This window comes from Sminthopsis crassicaudata, chromosome 4 (assembly GCF_048593235.1).
Source record: "Sminthopsis crassicaudata isolate SCR6 chromosome 4, ASM4859323v1, whole genome shotgun sequence".
Taxonomy (NCBI): domain Eukaryota; kingdom Metazoa; phylum Chordata; class Mammalia; order Dasyuromorphia; family Dasyuridae; genus Sminthopsis; species Sminthopsis crassicaudata.
The window spans coordinates 104,113,675-104,130,254 of record NC_133620.1 but is presented as its reverse complement, the minus strand read 5'-3'; the positions used below and the strand labels follow the sequence as shown (position 1 = coordinate 104,130,254).

The following is a 16,580-nucleotide window of genomic DNA, read 5'->3' as shown; positions in this document are numbered from 1 at the left end:
TCAGAAGAGGTCACAGAGACAAAAGAGAAGTCTGATGCCATTGTCCCTTATTTTTTGTGAAAGAGTAGAATGAGTCAATCTATTACTGCAAACTTGGAAATAATGAGGATTATACATGGCTACTGAGCTTCATGGTATGATTTTGTACCCTGTGTTCCTCAATGTTTTTGTTACTGCTGATTCTTTTTGGGGGGCAGAAGTATTTTTGCCACACTGAGCTCATGGAAACCCCCTGAGACAGCTGGGAGCTCTCTATGGTGACCTTCTCATCTTCCCCAGCAGATGGTGTAGGAGAGTTGTGTCTGACATACTAAGGACCCTAATCAAACTAATAATTCAGTTTTGGCAGAGGGCAACAAGGTCAGAACACAAAGAAAACAGGAGCCTTCAGAGTTTCAAAGTACTCAACATTTATTTACCTATTCCACAAACAAAAGAACAAAATAAAGATGCACACATTTCCAATACAACTCTAAACCCCTCCTAAGTGCTACATTAAAAAGCCAATCATCAGAACAAACATCTTGCTGTTTGAGGTAATGTTCCTTCTTTGCAAGAGAGCTATGCTGAGGCATTCTTGAATTTATGGCCAGACTGTTAGAACCTTCCCAATGCAGACCATTCCTAACTGGGCTGCCATTTAACTTGCTATACATATATTCATCCTACTTTTCCCCACACTCAATAGTGATAAGATCTTCAATTGTTCTGTACATCCTCAGCCCATCTTTTCTTTTTCCACAGAACACACATTAGTACTAAATTTTCCTAAAACAGATACTAAACAGCAGGATTCTGCAAAATAACCCTTAGAGATTGAAAAGAATTTAAACAGGACAGGTGCTTGCAAAACCTAAAGCACTGGGATGTATGGCCCAGTTACCTGGATCAATGTGATAAAATATAAAACCATTAAGTCAGTAAATACTGGATATAGATCACTGAAACCTATTAAGTATTTTGTAAGATTCTACTATTTGAAGAAGTTTTCTTGAAAAAGCTAAATCTCCTACATAGCCATTTATATTCACCAACATGACAGAAATTCTGTACAGGAGAATTGGCTCACCATAGTTAGTTTAAAAATAATGGAAGATATCCTTATGTGATGTAGGCCTTGAAGTACAAATTAGGGTCAGAGATCAGTGCTGACCTGTGGTCCTGCCTAAAGACAAGGAATTAGATTAGATGGCCTCTCAAGGTCACTTTCAGACCTACACCATGCATCCTTTAAAGTCGGTGTCAAAATCCCTTGCACAGAACTATACAACTGATATGTAATCCTCTCTTTTTAAAATGAGAATTGAGCTGCCATCTTAAGAAAAATCACATTCTAAATTATATACAACTTTCCACCTCCACTCCTTCAGTAGAAAATGCACAGTTCTCTGTTCTATTCAACAGAGCACATGCAATATGGAAGCCACATTATGAATGAGACACAATAACAACTAGTTCAAGTTACCAAATAAGACAAGACTGCCAGCTAGGCACAGAGATATGTAATCTTTTTTTTTTTTTTTTTTTCTTTAAAAAAACAAAGGCCCTTTGCTGAACAATCCTCTGCTCAGAGAGATTAAGTAACATTCTTCTTATGCAAACATCTGGTGTTTAAATAACTATCCCAGGACTGGGACAGGGAGAAGAGAGGAGACCAGAACAGACACTGTTTACAAGTCATGGTTTTAAGCAATTGGATCAGTCACTTTTTCGTTCTGTAAAAAAAGTTTCAAATAATTAAAAATCCAATCATGTAAAGAGATGCACTGGAAAAACTGGTGAGTTTGCTGCCATCTTGGTAACACACATAGAGGACTTGACTAGCTATATTTCTCTTGCCTCTGGCAAAGCCCCCTTGGACCTGCATAATGCAACATAACCAGATACCTCTCTTTTGTCTGGGCACTCTTCCCTGGGACTGGAAGACCTTCAGAGAAGCCACAAGGCACACTTATCTCCAAGCATATGGATCACATGGCTCTTGAAAATGTCAGCATTTATAAAGTCTAAATAAGGGCAACAAATCAGAGCTCTGGAAGCACAGTTTAAGTGCAAAGTATTTCTAATCTGGAAAGGCGGGTAGAAACATTCATTACCATTCCCAATAAGGACATTCAGGGAATGATATTGCAGTGGAATATAAACTTCTGCAGTGGAATATAAGCTCCTTGAGGGCAAGGAACCAATTTGTTTTATTTTGTAACACAAGAATCTAACTTGGAGTGCCTTGAACCCATGTGCTTAATGAGTACAGGTTAGATTACATGGTTTAAGTCTTACCGAAAAGTTGTTCACTGTGCTTTCTATTTCCAATAAGAATGGAATGTAAGAATTTAAGGCTAATATTTGGTAACTATGTTCCAATTTGGGGAAAAGGAAAAACAAGAAAGTGTTAAGAGAAGGACTTTTAATTCCCAAAGGGAGAAAAAAGGAAAATCCCCTTTTTCTTTAACACTAGATGAAAGATAAAGGGAGGGAAGAGCAAGAGGGAGGGAAGGAAGGAAGGAGAGAAAGAGAAACAGACAGAAACAGAGAAAAAAAGAGAGAGAGAGAGAAACTGAGACAGAGAGGCAGAGAAAGAGAAACGAGAGAATTTTTCTAAATCCTCTTGGGCAGTAACAGCAAACATTTTTTTTTCCAGAAAAGATCCTATAAATTCCCTTATCTCATTAATGCTTCTAAATACTTCAACAATGGAGCCAGAATATTCAGAAACCTATACAGAAGTTAATGGAAGAAGAGGTAGAAAGAAAAAAAAGACTCCCAGATAACTCTTATGGAGGAGCCTGTGTTAGGAAGGCACTCCGGAGGAATGGAATAAAAAACCAGCTCAACTCTGGCTTCAAGGCTTAGATTTCATCTTCCTTGGTTCAATTTCTTTCTAGAAGGTTAATCTCAACAAAGACAAGACATGGGACAGCCCAAGTCTTGCCAATGCCTCTCCTACCAAAAAGTTTCAAAAGGACCAAAAGTCTTAATCTCTTACATTGATCAACAGCTAATAACTTCATTCTCTTACCCCCAAAGGGCCATCAGTTTAAATACTTTTCCAAACTAAAACTGTCAAATAGACCAAATCCAAACCATACCTATTTGAATTAAGCTGTCACAAATATATACCCACATCCCTCATGTCTCTCTCCTATATAGGACAAAACCCAGTTCTCCCCAGAGCACTTCTAACAACCGCAGTATAAGATTGGTATTACATGTTTGGGATATGGTAGAGTGGGAAGTGATAGAGACACGGCAGGCAAGAGAATTATCTGCCCTACAGCTAAGTGTCCTCCCAGCACATATATCTGGCACTGGTGCTATACACATGTTTTACCACACTTTGTGAGAACACAATCATTTCTAATTAGAGTTGTTCAACATACCCTTGAGGAGATGGACAGGAAAAAGAGGACATCCCTAAGCTTGCCATAGTGTCTGGCATCCACGACTCTGTCCTCAGTGCTCACTGTTAGCTGGCTAAACAAGCAATGTCAACTTATCTTAACTCTGGCCTTGGAATGGAATGTGTTTCAAAAGGGCATGAATAAGCTTGAGTCTAGAAGTTGGCTGCCACACCTACCTGGACAAGAGGAGCAAAGAGCATAAATTTTGGGAGCCCCTGCTTGAGATCTCAGCTGCCTGCCAGTCTTCATCTGCTGTCCTTTTCTAGCATCTCTGGCACTTAGAAGCACCGGCTATTTATCCAAGGAATCCAGTGTTTGTAGAGCCTTTATAATGGAATGGGAATAATTCTCTTCATTTTACTCATGGGGTTCTGTATAGGCCCTAAGAGGTACTATGTTTTACTCTAGTTCAAAAGGGTTTGAAATGGGGATAGAAACCAAATCTATTAACCTCCCTCCCTGCACATTTCCAGTAGTGGGATCTCTCCATCCAATCGAAATAATTGGCTAAGCCTATATTCAGTCTACAATTTTGACCCACTCAGACCAGCATTAGAATATAAGCTATTTGAAAGCAGGAACTGTTCCACAACCCCCCCCCCCTCACTTTCTTTGAATCCTCAGAGCTTAGCACAGTATCAAGCAAATAGCAAGAACTTAGTAAATGATAATGGTTGATTAGGTAATTGAATAATATCCAACCAAAGGGAATCTAGGATTCCTAAATTGGCTGCTTAGCCCAAACATTCACTGTCCAATTATTCTTTCCATGTGACCAATGCCGGAAATTGCCCATTATCACCACAGAAAAACTGAATTAACTATTGATAAATTGCTCTAGCAATCTGGTCCCAAATAAATACCTCCTACAAAAAAGGACAGAAGAAATCTGGCTGAGGTTTTTGGATAAGCTTCCAAGAAGGGTTCTGAGAGATGTAGAAGCTGTCTCCTCACTCCACCCCACACAGCAGTGACACTTATGCCACAGTTCCAGACCAAGGGATTTGCCAAATATATGAAGATCACCTATTTCCCCAAAGAAAATGATCTTGAAAATGAGGAAGTTAAAGCCCTAGGGATCCTTATGTAAATATAGTCTCAGAAACTATGAAGAGAAGAACAAAAGGATCCAAATTAGGATATGACCAGGGCAAGCTCTCAGTTGAGAAAGTAGATGTAACAACACATAGAGAAGTAGCTTCCTTGGTTAAAAGAAGAGGTCCCAAACTCAGAAGATGATAAGGACACAACTTGGACATAGGAAGCCCTAATGCCTCTAGGCATCCCATTGAATCCTGATAGGTATATTTTTTAACTTGTGGATAGGACATCCTATCCCAAGAAGGGACAGCAAGCCACCAGGTTTTTCAATAGGTCTTTGTAACTTTGCAGGGGAGAGAGGAAGGAAATGGGAGAGGAGGGGAGAATTTTCCTAATGTATTATGTGTATTAAAATATCCATTCCATTTGATGAATATTATTGTCAGTGTATCCCAGGATTTACTTCCAGGCAGGGGGAAGGAGTCAGATGTTGTTGCCTGAAAAGAACTGGAACATCAACATCCCCAAAAGTTTCAGACTCTAGCTCTGTCCTTCTAATCGGCCCAGAAAGGTCACTGGCTTTGGCAGGGCAGCTGTTGCTGTTGGCAATAAGCCTGGGAGCCAGTGGGAAAGAGAGACCTTTCCCAGTATGTGCTCCCCTAGAAGAGTTTTGGGCAGAAACAGACCATCTCCCTACCCTCTCACATCAACAGCCCTTATAACAGCCCTTATGAATTCAAAAGGTGTATTCCAAATACACAAAACCTAGTATTTCCTCCAATGAAAAAGGTCTTGGGATCATTTCTTGTGAAAGGAAATGTGAGCCCCAAGATTGGAGACGTTATATCTCATATACACATATAGGTTGAGTAGAAAGAGGAAAGGATGGGAGCAGCCCCTTCAAGTTAAGTCCCATTGTGACATCATGAAACAGAGCCCAAATTTCCCTCCCCAATCTGCTCTCTGTTCCTTCCACAGGTACCACACAGGTTCCATGCATCACTCTGGCCAAAAATGGGACAATCTAATGAAGGGTCCTAAAGGGGAAGGGGGAGAAGAGGGAAGAAAGCAGGTAAGTGCATTTAGCATAAAGTAATAAAGGGACTTAAGAAGTGAAGGAAAATAGCTCACCCAGCATGTGTGTCCTCCACACACTCACAAACAAAGCATGTTAATGATGACAGATTGGGGAAAGAAAGAAAGGTATTTGGAAAGTGCTTATCAGTCCCTTCCAATCTTGACTACATCAAATCATCTCCCTCATGGGAATTTTATCTTTTTTCATCCTCATGCCCAAATATCTGTCCCAAGAGACCCCACTAGAATTTGACCAAGGTCAAAAACTTGATGGTGTGATGTGTTGCATCAGATCTGGGAATGATTGAAGTTGGCTGGTTCATAAACATAGTCTCATGCTCTGGGTTAGGATTAGTTGAAGATGTAGAAGTTAAAGTAAGTCCTAGGTGATTAGTAAAAGGGGAAAGGGGACTGGGTTCAGGGAAGAACACACACGGTTACACCACGGGAACGCTGACTTGGGTCTTCGGCTGGTCAGCCCCTTCTTGAGCATCCAGGGCACGGAGAGGGCTGAGGGGCTTGAGAGGCCGGCTCCCAACACTGTAATTTCTCGGGCGCTTTATTGTATCCGAACTGGACAGAGGCGTAAAGCTGTTCCTTCTCATCCTTACAGGGGTTTGATTCTTGGGGAAGTTGTTCTGATTAGAAATGGAGGGACACCACAGGAATGAAAGCCAAGCCAAGAGCTCATTCACAAAGGTTAAACCATTTCCCTGATTCCTGGTCTCTGTCCTCCAGAGACCTTACCACAAAACAGAATCTAGCCAGTTTCTCTTACCACTGGACATCTAGAAGGAATGGAGATATAGATGATAACTCTTCTAGTCTCATAATCTCTCTCAGGGAAGAGAGAGGACAGACTTTTCTTGGATCTCAGAGACTATCAGGGGTAGTTCTGGGAACTGAATTGAAGCCTCCCAACTCTTTTACCCCATTGTCCTCTGGAACACCCTGCCTGTCAAGTGGGGGGACCTTCCCAGAAAAAGGATCCAACTTCACTTTAATAAAATGTTTTCCACTTTTAACTGGAATTTCAGGGTCCTATTTTTAAATGTCACAATACTACTACTACTACTACTGAGAAGCAGTAATAATAATAACAATAATAATAAACCAGTGTCCACTTCCCATTGCAAAAGAACATACTAGCCGTAATGCTAGCCTACAACAGTGATCTTTTCTTCGAGCAATTCAATCAATGCCTTTTAACACCCAGCTCTCTTACTACTCGAGGCTCAGAGATCTAAAGGTGGCAGAAAGGAGTCTGGGAGAATCATTCCATCTAGGAAATACTTACGGTAGGCTTGTCTCGGTGAGTATTCACAGCTTCCACATTGAGCTTTATTGTTTCCACCTTGCATCCTGATAGAGAACAGAAGGAAGAATGGGAAAATTCTAAGATGAAAAGTTATCAAAAGAAGATTCCCTGAAATCCAGTGTGGAGAGAAGTCCCAGACCAGCTAGCCCTCTTCCATATGACGCTGGCTAATACAGTAAGAAATAAGCCCAAGAGTCCCTGACTTGACTTTTTAAAAGAAATCCTAAGGATTTTTCTCTGGCAATATCTGTTGAGCTCTCAGCAAACTGCTAAGAAAACTCCCTATCTCTTTAATTTCCAACCTCCCAACTTAGCCCCCAAGTTCATAATTACCATAAGCCACAGGTGTGAGTTTGAAGATGGTGTGGAGTGGGCACCTCAAATATGGTAGCTCATCTGAAACCGGAAAAACATAATGAGTGGGACTGGTTTTTGCCTCCTTTTGAATCCCTAGGCCCTGTCATAGTGCCTGCCACATAACAGACATAATAAATGTTTATCAATTGATTCACTGAATAATACTGGGGTGGGGAGTCAGATTAAAATGGGGGGTATTGGAGGACTTCAACTCATTAATTTATTTTCTGATGATCCATTGTCTGTGGTGTCAGCAGAAGGCCCTTGCTGTAATTCTCATCAAGGGGCTTCATTCTCTCCTGAATCTCAAGTTAGAAAGTGATCAATGTGGGGAATGGAAAAGTTGCCAACACGGGCAGATGTGGGCTGAGTAAAGGAGAATGGAGATAAAGAAGCTGGACCACAAGATTTAAGCAGGATTTGTGGAAAAGGAGATTTGTATGAAGGTTAAAAAAAAAAAAAGAATGCCTTCTATGGGACTAGGAGATGCTTTTCAGGTTGGAAGTTAGAGAGACAAGGAGGCAAAGAGATGGAACCCCCTTCTCTACCTACTTCCAGCCCACGAAGAACCATCCTGCTGCCTCCACCACTTCTACCCTTTCCCTCTTAAAGAAATATGGATCTCTCTGTGTTGTTTCATGTCTCAAACATGCAAATTCAAAGGCGAGAAGATATCCCTTAATATGCAGGACAGTAAAAAATCAGAATAATAAGAGAAAAGGCATCAAGTCTCCCCAAAGTACACACTCAACCCTAACTTGGTGAGTCTGATAAGCTAAAAAAGTATTCCAGACAAGGATTTTTGTAACAGCAGAGTTGGGGATATCAAGGGACATATTCAATAGCTGCTGTATCCCTCTACCAGCCTGAAATACCTACTCTCAAAGCTAGGGACAAAGTGCCAAAGGATTCTGGCACCATTAAGAGGCGAGCCCTTGCCCTCCCCTCATTTCCCCCCTCCTCTCAGCCTGCCCTTCTCTGGCACCTGCACTGTTATCCAAGAAGTAGGCCAGAAGGCAGCGCATGACAGCCTGGTGGGAGATGACAAGGACGTTGCCCTGGCGCTCCAACTCCATGATGACCGGCTCCAGCCGCTGCACCAGGTCCTGGTATGACTGGAGGAAGAAGCCAGAATCAAATTGGCAGCTGAGTTTCAGTCAAATGATCTCTCTTTTTCTTCTTCCTTCCCCAGCTGGTTTCATTCCAGCAGGCACAGAGACTCCATGTCGCCAGCTAAATTTTCTCCTTACCCCCAACCCTGAGTCTCGTGTCTCTTGGGAATGCTCAGATCTTTCAAGAACAAGGTTCAGGCTGAGAAAAACCACAGGTCATTGAGAAAGGACTGGAACTCAATCTCATTTCTTTTCTGTCCCAGTCAAGAAGTAGTTGGGATTTTTAGCAAGCTAGAGTCTCCCTAGATATTGCTGGATAAAATAATAAAAGGAAAGCTGGCCTTGGAGTCTCTCAGTCTGTTTCCTCATATGTTTTATAATTGTTCAATCATTTCAGCTGTGTCCAACTTTGTGATGCCACTTTGGGTTTTCTTGGCAAATATACTGGAGTAATTAGCCATTCCTTCTCCAACTCATTTTATAGGTGAGGATACTGAGGCAAACAGGGTTACGTGACTTGACCAGGGTCACACAGCTAGTACGAGTCTGAGGTCACATTTGAACTCAGGAAGATGAGTCTTCCTGACAACAGGTCTCTGCCTTATCTTCTGTACCTCCTAGTGGCTCATATGTGAATGAGACAAATAGCACTTTTTTCTAAGGGCTGTTGTGAGAATACAATATTTTTACTATTACCATGCACTATTATTTTCTTGTTATTTATAATCAGAAGATGTGACTTCAGATCTATAATACAAGGCAGCACCTATCTCCCAGGACTGCTATGAAGAATAAATGAAAGAATATTTGTAAAATGGAATTGCAATTTTTAAGTGCTATAAAAATGTAAGCTATTAGCTATCATTTTCTCTTATATTTTGATTCTCTTGGTGTTGAATATCCAGAAAGTATATGCCAACTTGTTTCCAGGAATTCAGATTAAAAAGACAGTAAATTTGCCAGGGAAATTACCACTTACCTTGGGCAAGCAGAAAAGACCCTCAACCCACTTTATATAGTTTATTATGACTATATGACCTGATAGGAGTAGGGGAAGTGTAAGAATAAGCTTCTTTTATTTTTGTACCAAGATATGTTGATCTGTAGCTGAGATAAGAGATTCAAAAGAATCTAAATGTCTCCTTTTCCAAAGACCAGGACAAAAAGCCCTCCCTCCCACCCCAAATACAATCTGACGCAGTCTAACTAGAAGCAGGAACATGAATCAAGTGACCTCTTGAGTAGTCTCCCAGACCGAAGAATAATAAACAGGTCCTTCTAAGATGTAAACTCCTGCAGTACATTATTCAATGAAGCCTTACCTCCCCTCCAGGGTAACGATATAGATATTTCTCTTGATCTCGAAGAGCAAACTCTTCTGGGTATTGCTTCTCAATTTCTTCATAGGTCATTTCTTCACACACACCCTGCAGAAAGCCAAAACTTGTTGAGGGTTCCAGAAGACCAGATAATAAACCTCTCCCTTTCATGTTTATGCAAAACTACCATGTCAGTAAGGTAGCTGAGGGTATAGTATAAAAAGTGCCAGACTTGAAGTCAGGAAGTCCCAGACACTAACTAGCAATGTGACTTTAGGCATGTCATTGTACCCTATTTACCTCAGTTTCCTCATTTGTAAAATGAGCTGGAGAAGGAAATGGCAAACCACTCCGATATCTTTGCCAAGAAAACCCAAATAGTGTCACAAAGAGTCAAACGTGACTGAACACAACCATACAACCAAACTAATAACTGGAACTCCCAAGGGAAAGGGACTGAAATCAGACAGACCTGAATTCCAAGCTTATCTTCCAGATTTCACTTCTATTTCTCTAATCATTATAGGAGGATCTCCTTAATGTCTGGGGTGTAATGAGAAATCCTAATTTAAAGGAAGAACTTTGGGGATCAAGAGACTAGGAATGAGAGAAAACTGAAGAGGTTAGAAGATATTTATAAGAAATGTTTTTAAAAGGAAAGGAGGAAGAGGGGAAGAAAGAAATGCCAAAGGGGTAGGAATCTAATATTGAACACATAAAAAGACTTTGACTATAATTAGCTTAAAAAGTAAGAACCATGGAAGCAAGATTTCTTCTACTTTCTTTTATATGACCAGAAGGATACCCAAATTGAAAAAAATAACTTCAGAAGACCCTATTCTGGCTTTAGCTCAGGAATCGCAATGACTAGATTAAAAAAAAAAAAAAAAAATCCATGTTCTGCTCTTTGCAGTGGTAGGGGAGGCAGGTAGAAAGTGTCTACTGGAGGTTTACCAGAGATTACTATTTCAAAGTTGTGACTTTGTTGTTCTGTTTTTCTGGAAGTGGCTGTCCAAATAATGAACTCTACGGGACTCTTATTCCACAGGAGGAAGAGAAGTACTCCCCTGCTACAGATCAGCCCTTTTCGTTGTGTTCTTCAGTTGTTTCAGTCATGTTCAACTCTTTGTGACCTCAGTTGGGGCTTTCTTGGGTTTACCATTTCTTTCTTCAGATCATTTTTAAGATGAGGAAACTGAGGCAACAGAGTATAATGACCTTCCTAAGTCACATTGCTAGTAATAATCTGGGGCCACATTTGAACAAGAAGGTGAGTCTTTCTGACTCCAGACCCCTTACTCTATCCATTGTGTCACTTAGCAGCCAGACCAGCCCATTCAACTGTCTACTCACAGCATCAATCTCATTTAGGATCTTCCACTGTTCGTATGTTACACCCAGAGACTCTGCAGTCTGAATGGTTCTTTTTAGCTGGCTGGTCCACACTTTGAGGTCCACAATCTCCTGCTCTTCCAGGAACTTCCTCAGTGCTTGAGCAAACTGGGAGGAAACAAAAAGAAATGATCTCTCTAAGTGGGATTGGCAGAGGAAATGGCAGAGATCACTTTCAGCAAGGAGCTGAGCTCCCTCTAAAGACGAATGGATTTAAATCAAAGCACCTGGAAGAGTGCTGAGAAGGTAGTAAACATGCAACAGATACTTGGCTTCAGACAAGACTGAAAGTGATGAGGAAAAGAAACCTTCCAGCATCCTTAAACATAGGATAAGACTATGGGTAACAGGCTAGCACCACTCCTCTTCTGCAAACTCCAAACAACACTAAGATTGCAAATGTGGATGCAGGAGAGGCCAGAGGGGGAACATAATGATACCAACATTGACCATGACCCCTCTTGGTGCACTGGTTGAATGCTCACCTGCTTTCCTCGAGATGAGAGACCAGAGTCACCCCCAATCTTGCCCAACAGGTTGAACTCGCTCTCTCCATGGCGACAAAGATAAATAGTTCGGGGCTGGATATGGATGTTCATGAGGTAGTACACAATCTTGCTTTGAATGTAGTCCTGTACCCGGTTTACCAAGAACCGCTGCCCCACATTGATCACCTTGATGAAGGACAAATCCCTGGCACGGAAGAGAGAAGAGGGAGGACAACCCCTCCAGAGGTGAGATCTTAGGAAGAAGGACTGAGGAGAAACTCATAATGTAGACCCTCAATGTGAATTCAAAGATCTGCTCTTTCTCTCATCACTTACAGCTTCTCTTCATCCCATTTTGTATGTTCATCCCCTGACCAAACCATAAAAAATATTTTTCCCAAGATTAAATAGAATTTACCTTTTCTTATGAAAGTTATTTTTTTATTATTTTTTACTTAAAATTACTTAAAAAGTAAACTACTTACTAACCATAAGAAAATATTTTCCCCAAGATTAAATAAAACGTACTTTTATTTAGGAAAATTAAGTTACTTTTGCTTAAAATTGCTTAAAAAGTAAGTTACTTACTAATTTAAATAACTTACTAACTTTATTTAGGCACACTGAGTGGCAGGGACATCTGGAAGCTATATTCATGCCCTTAAGAGATCAATTAATCAATGAAGTGGATAGAGTCCTAACCCAAAACCTACTAGTTGTTTGACTCTTAAGCTCTGTCTGCCTCAGTCAGTCAGTCAATCAGTACAGAAGCATGTATTAAGTATCTCTATGTACAAGGAGGTACTGTGCTAAGTGCTGGAGATACAAATACTGGATATTTGTATGTATGTATATATATATATTCCCTATCCTCAGGAAGCCTATAATCTAAAGGGGAAAGACAACATACAAAAGGAACCAGAAAAGCAGGAGGTATAGAGACATGCTTCAAGTTCTTCATCTATATATCTGACAATAATGTTAACATCTAAATCCTAGGGTTATTATAAGGATCAAATAAAATGTCTATAAAGTACTTTGCAAACCTTAAAGAATTATAAATAATTTGGTTATTATTATTAAAAGGTCAGGAAGGGTAGTGACCAGGGATATACTGGAGCTAGCTCATACCAGCTTATGAGATTGTTAAAATTTTCACTGTTGATCATTTACATCTCAGAAGTGACAAATGCTATAAATTAGGGTTTTATTTTATTTATTTTTGTGTTGATTGTCTAGACTTAGGAAAGTAAGGAGAAAAAGTTAATAATGTAGATTAAATATAAAAGTGTGTTATAGATACCCTTAGTTTTCCCCCTGCGAGCTGGTTGTTAAACATTTACCAGCATACCTGAGTTTTGGAAGCACAGGAATATCAGCATAGAACTGCATAGGATCATGTTAGATTTAGAGTGAAAAAGGACCGACCATATAGTCAAAGTCCAACTCTCTTATACTGATGAGGAAACTGAAGCCCAGAAAACTTAAGTTGCCTTGACCAAGGTGGTAACTGTCCATCAAGATTTGAACTATACTGTAAGGGCCCCTTAAATGGGCGGACACAGTGCATCGGGAGATTGAGGCCCGGAAATAATTTCTGTGGATATTAGGACTGCCCTTGGGCGGGATCCTGGCCATATTGAGATAGCTTCGTAATGGGTGACTCTCTCGCTGATTGGCTGTGTGTGTGACCTCACAGGCCCTATGTAAGCCCACTGCAGGCAGCAACTGCCCTCTTTAACCTCGTGCTGTTCACCCTGGCTCCTAGCCTGGGTGGCCAAGCCAAGATGGGTAGCCGAAAGAGGTAAGGATTTTGGTAGTGAACACATGGGTCTTCTGACCAGGTGTTCACTCGGGAACCAACAAGTCAGGGCATCAGTTAGGGCATTATGTGAGTAGGTATAATAAAGGCTTTTAAGATTACACGTGGCTGTTCTTGAGTGCGCTACCGGTTACTAAGTTATAGATTCAAGAGATTGTGGCCAGAGACCTTAGAAGGCCTCAGAGGAGGCGAGCCGGGTAGAGCTCACACTGCAAAGGACAGTGGTCAAAGGTGCTCTGGTGGGTCTAGGACAGACTAGTAATTGTAACTGCCAGGAGAGCACGTTACAAAATGGCGCTCAACGTGGACACATAAGGAATTATCAGGTTTTGAAAATATTTAATATTCAGAATTAAGATTCTGAAAGATCCGGTAGAAACGCCACTTAGGAGGGAAGACAGAGAAGCAATATGGACCCAGGTAAATCTGGGATCGGGCTCAAGGACACAGCTGAACATAATGCTTATTATATAAAGAGGTTAAAGAGCCAGATGGAAGATCTTTTAACAAAGATCACCACTGAAGAACAGCAGGAAGCTTGTAATCAAGCTCCACAAAGGCTATCCCCACACCCAGTAAATAGAGCTAGGAGAGGGAGCAACCTAGAGCTAATGTGTTTGTATGACAGTAGAGAGTATAAAATGCCACAGCAAGAGTTGCTGGAATTGCAGGTTAAACTACAGATGGAGATAGAGAAAGAAGAAAAAGCTAGGTTACTACAGATAGAACAGGAAGAGTTCAAACCAGTGGCTGAAACTAAGGAAGGAAATAAACGAATCACATGGACTTCAGTTGTAGAAATTCTTCTTAGCGTTTTGTTGGTTTACCTTGTGCATTGTTGTTTTAAGGAATTTATTGATTACTCTTTCATTGAGAAGAAGTTTAGTTCTTTTTATGTGCAAAGCTCAGGTTTGATTTGGAATCAGCCTTTGGGGGATTTTCCAATTCTTCCCTCTGCCTCACCTTCTTGGGCCAAGGGAGAAGGGGGAGGAGGAAAAGGAAGGGCGATAATACCATCAGCACTGCCCATTAATCCATTCAAAACTCCTGTGTCTTCATTTCAAAAGACAGGAGTAGGCTTTATGCCCCAAGGCAAAAAGGAATTGTGGGGTATTGAGTATAATCAGAAAAGTTTTAAAAATACAGTTCAGTTAATTTCTAAGAAACCTTACAGGGATAAGGCCTTGCAGTTAGAGAGAGTGGAGTTTTATACTTGTAAAACTGCTAGGATCGTCTTTGGAGAGTTGAAACTCCTCTTTTCTTACCTCGTGGATTTTCCACTTCCACAGGTGAGCTTGATTTCCCAACCCCCTACGGGTACTTATAAAACAGTGTTTATGTTTAGAATGGGTTGGAAAATTGCTGTTTTAATCACTAGAATAAATAGACAGTGTGTGATCTTTGACCCAGGAGGAAAATATCAGATTTATTGATTCACACTCCTGGAGTACAATTCGGTATCAGAAACTCAAACTTTGAATTTTAGGCAAAAGAATTCAGGGATATAGCCGAGTGTTCTTTTTTCATAAAGTCATTACTGCACAGACTATCCCCAAGATCTTCTCTTCTAAACAAGAGAAAGGAATTTTGGGATATGTGATTGCTTACAATTTTTAAATTTTGATTTTACATTTTTAAACATTTTTGATTTTACATCTTCAAAGTATTTTGATTTTACATTTTAAAGTTATTTTGGTTTTATATTTTTAATCTATTTCGGTTTTACACTTTTAAATTATTTTGGTTTTACATTTTTAAATTCTTTGCATTTTACCTTAGCAATGCACTTCGGGCATACACAGAAAGTGCAGCTAAGTGACAGACTGACTTTTGTCTGACTTGTTAATCTTTTTGACAACAACTTTGTTTCCACTGTGATGTGGAAAGGCCTGGATGGCATTTGGAAAGGCCCAAGTTGGGCCCCGGGGACATTCCTTCCTAGGTGCAGATCCAGCAGCAGAGTTCATCCCCACCAGAGACATTTGTAACCTGGGGATCCAAGAGAAGGACCAGACAACAGTCCAGAGAGACCAGCCAGATGTCCGCAGCCCTTCAGACGCTGATGGCAGCGATGCCCCTCCTGACCGTGACCAGAGACACCAGACAGTTCCAGTGTTGCAGCTGAAATGGACTGTTTTGGGTGATACGCAATATAAAGACTGTAAATGGACAATGGGCCTGCTTGCTTCTCCTGTGGCCACTTGCCATATGGTGGCCTGGGAAGAGGCTTTGCCCTATGCTTTCTATTGAAGGACTATGCTTTTAAATTAGTGGGTGAAAAACCAACACACCCACCTGCCATTGTTATTGAGACAATGTTACTGGACATGACTGCTTATGTGCACCTGTGAAACTAGAATTGTTCTAGAATTGTGAAAAGTGCAATAGAGAATTGTGATAAGCTAGAATTGCTCTAGAATTGTGAAAAGTGTAATAGAGAATTGTGAGAAACTAGAATTGCTCTAGGATTGTGAAAAGTGCAATAGAGAATTGTGATAAGCTAGAATTGTTCTAGGAGTGTGAAAAGTGCACTTGAGAATTGTGATAAACTAGAATTGTTCTAGGAGTGTGAAAAGTGCAACAGAAAATTGTAAGAAACTAGAATTGGTCTAGAACTGTGATAAATGTAACTAGAATTGTGACAACCTACCTACTGATATTTGTTAACTAGAATTGTGATGTTTTACCTTGTTGACTTCCCACCTCAGTGTTGACATCCTACCTCATTGGCATCCAACCTCTTTGGCTTATTATCTCGAGTATGACTTTGATGAATGGGTTGAACATTTGGGCCACTGTTGAGCCTGGTTCTTATTGTCATACTTCTGTTTACTGATCTGCTGCTTTGTACCTCCTTGGGCATAACACTGTCATCTCATGGATCAAGTGAACTATAGCTGGTGCTAAAAGTTTAGCTTGGTGAGATGTGCGGTTCCCGCAAAACAAGAGAAAGGGAATTGTAAGGGCCCCTTAAATGGGCGGACACAGTGCATCGGGAGATTGAGGCCCGGAAATAATTTCTGTGGATATTAGGACTGCCCTTGGGCGGGATCCTGGCCATATTGAGATAGCTTCGTAATGGGTGACTCTCTCGCTGATTGGCTGTGTGTGTGACCTCACAGGCCCTATGTAAGCCCACTGCAGGCAGCAACCGCCCTCTTTAACCTCGTGCTGTTCACCCTGGCTCCTAGCCTGGGTGGCCAAGCCAAGATGGGTAGCCGAAAGAGGTAAGGATTTTGGTAGTGAACACATG

General features: G+C 40.9%; 1 protein-coding gene across 6 annotated transcripts in view; it reads right to left on the bottom strand.

Moving 5' to 3' along the window:
• Window positions 1-16,580, bottom strand: part of PFKFB2 (6-phosphofructo-2-kinase/fructose-2,6-biphosphatase 2) — a 40,383-nt gene that overhangs the window by 4,587 nt on the left and 19,216 nt on the right. For 4 of the 6 annotated variants that reach the window (XM_074309024.1, XM_074309020.1, XM_074309022.1 and 1 more), the window contains 7 exons: window positions 11,503-11,710; window positions 10,979-11,125; window positions 9,629-9,733; window positions 8,180-8,309; window positions 7,171-7,233; window positions 6,817-6,881; window positions 399-6,157 (listed from right to left, as the gene is read on the bottom strand). In XM_074309024.1, coding sequence (XP_074165125.1) covers window positions 5,957-6,157; window positions 6,817-6,881; window positions 7,171-7,233; window positions 8,180-8,309; window positions 9,629-9,733; window positions 10,979-11,125; window positions 11,503-11,710 — 919 coding nt within the window. In that variant the 3' untranslated portion in view covers window positions 399-5,956. Of the gene's footprint in view, window positions 1-398; window positions 6,158-6,816; window positions 6,882-7,170; window positions 7,234-8,179; window positions 8,310-9,628; window positions 9,734-10,978; window positions 11,126-11,502; window positions 11,711-16,580 lie in introns of those variants that run through there. The other 2 variants (XM_074309023.1, XM_074309026.1) reach the window with 2 other exon arrangements.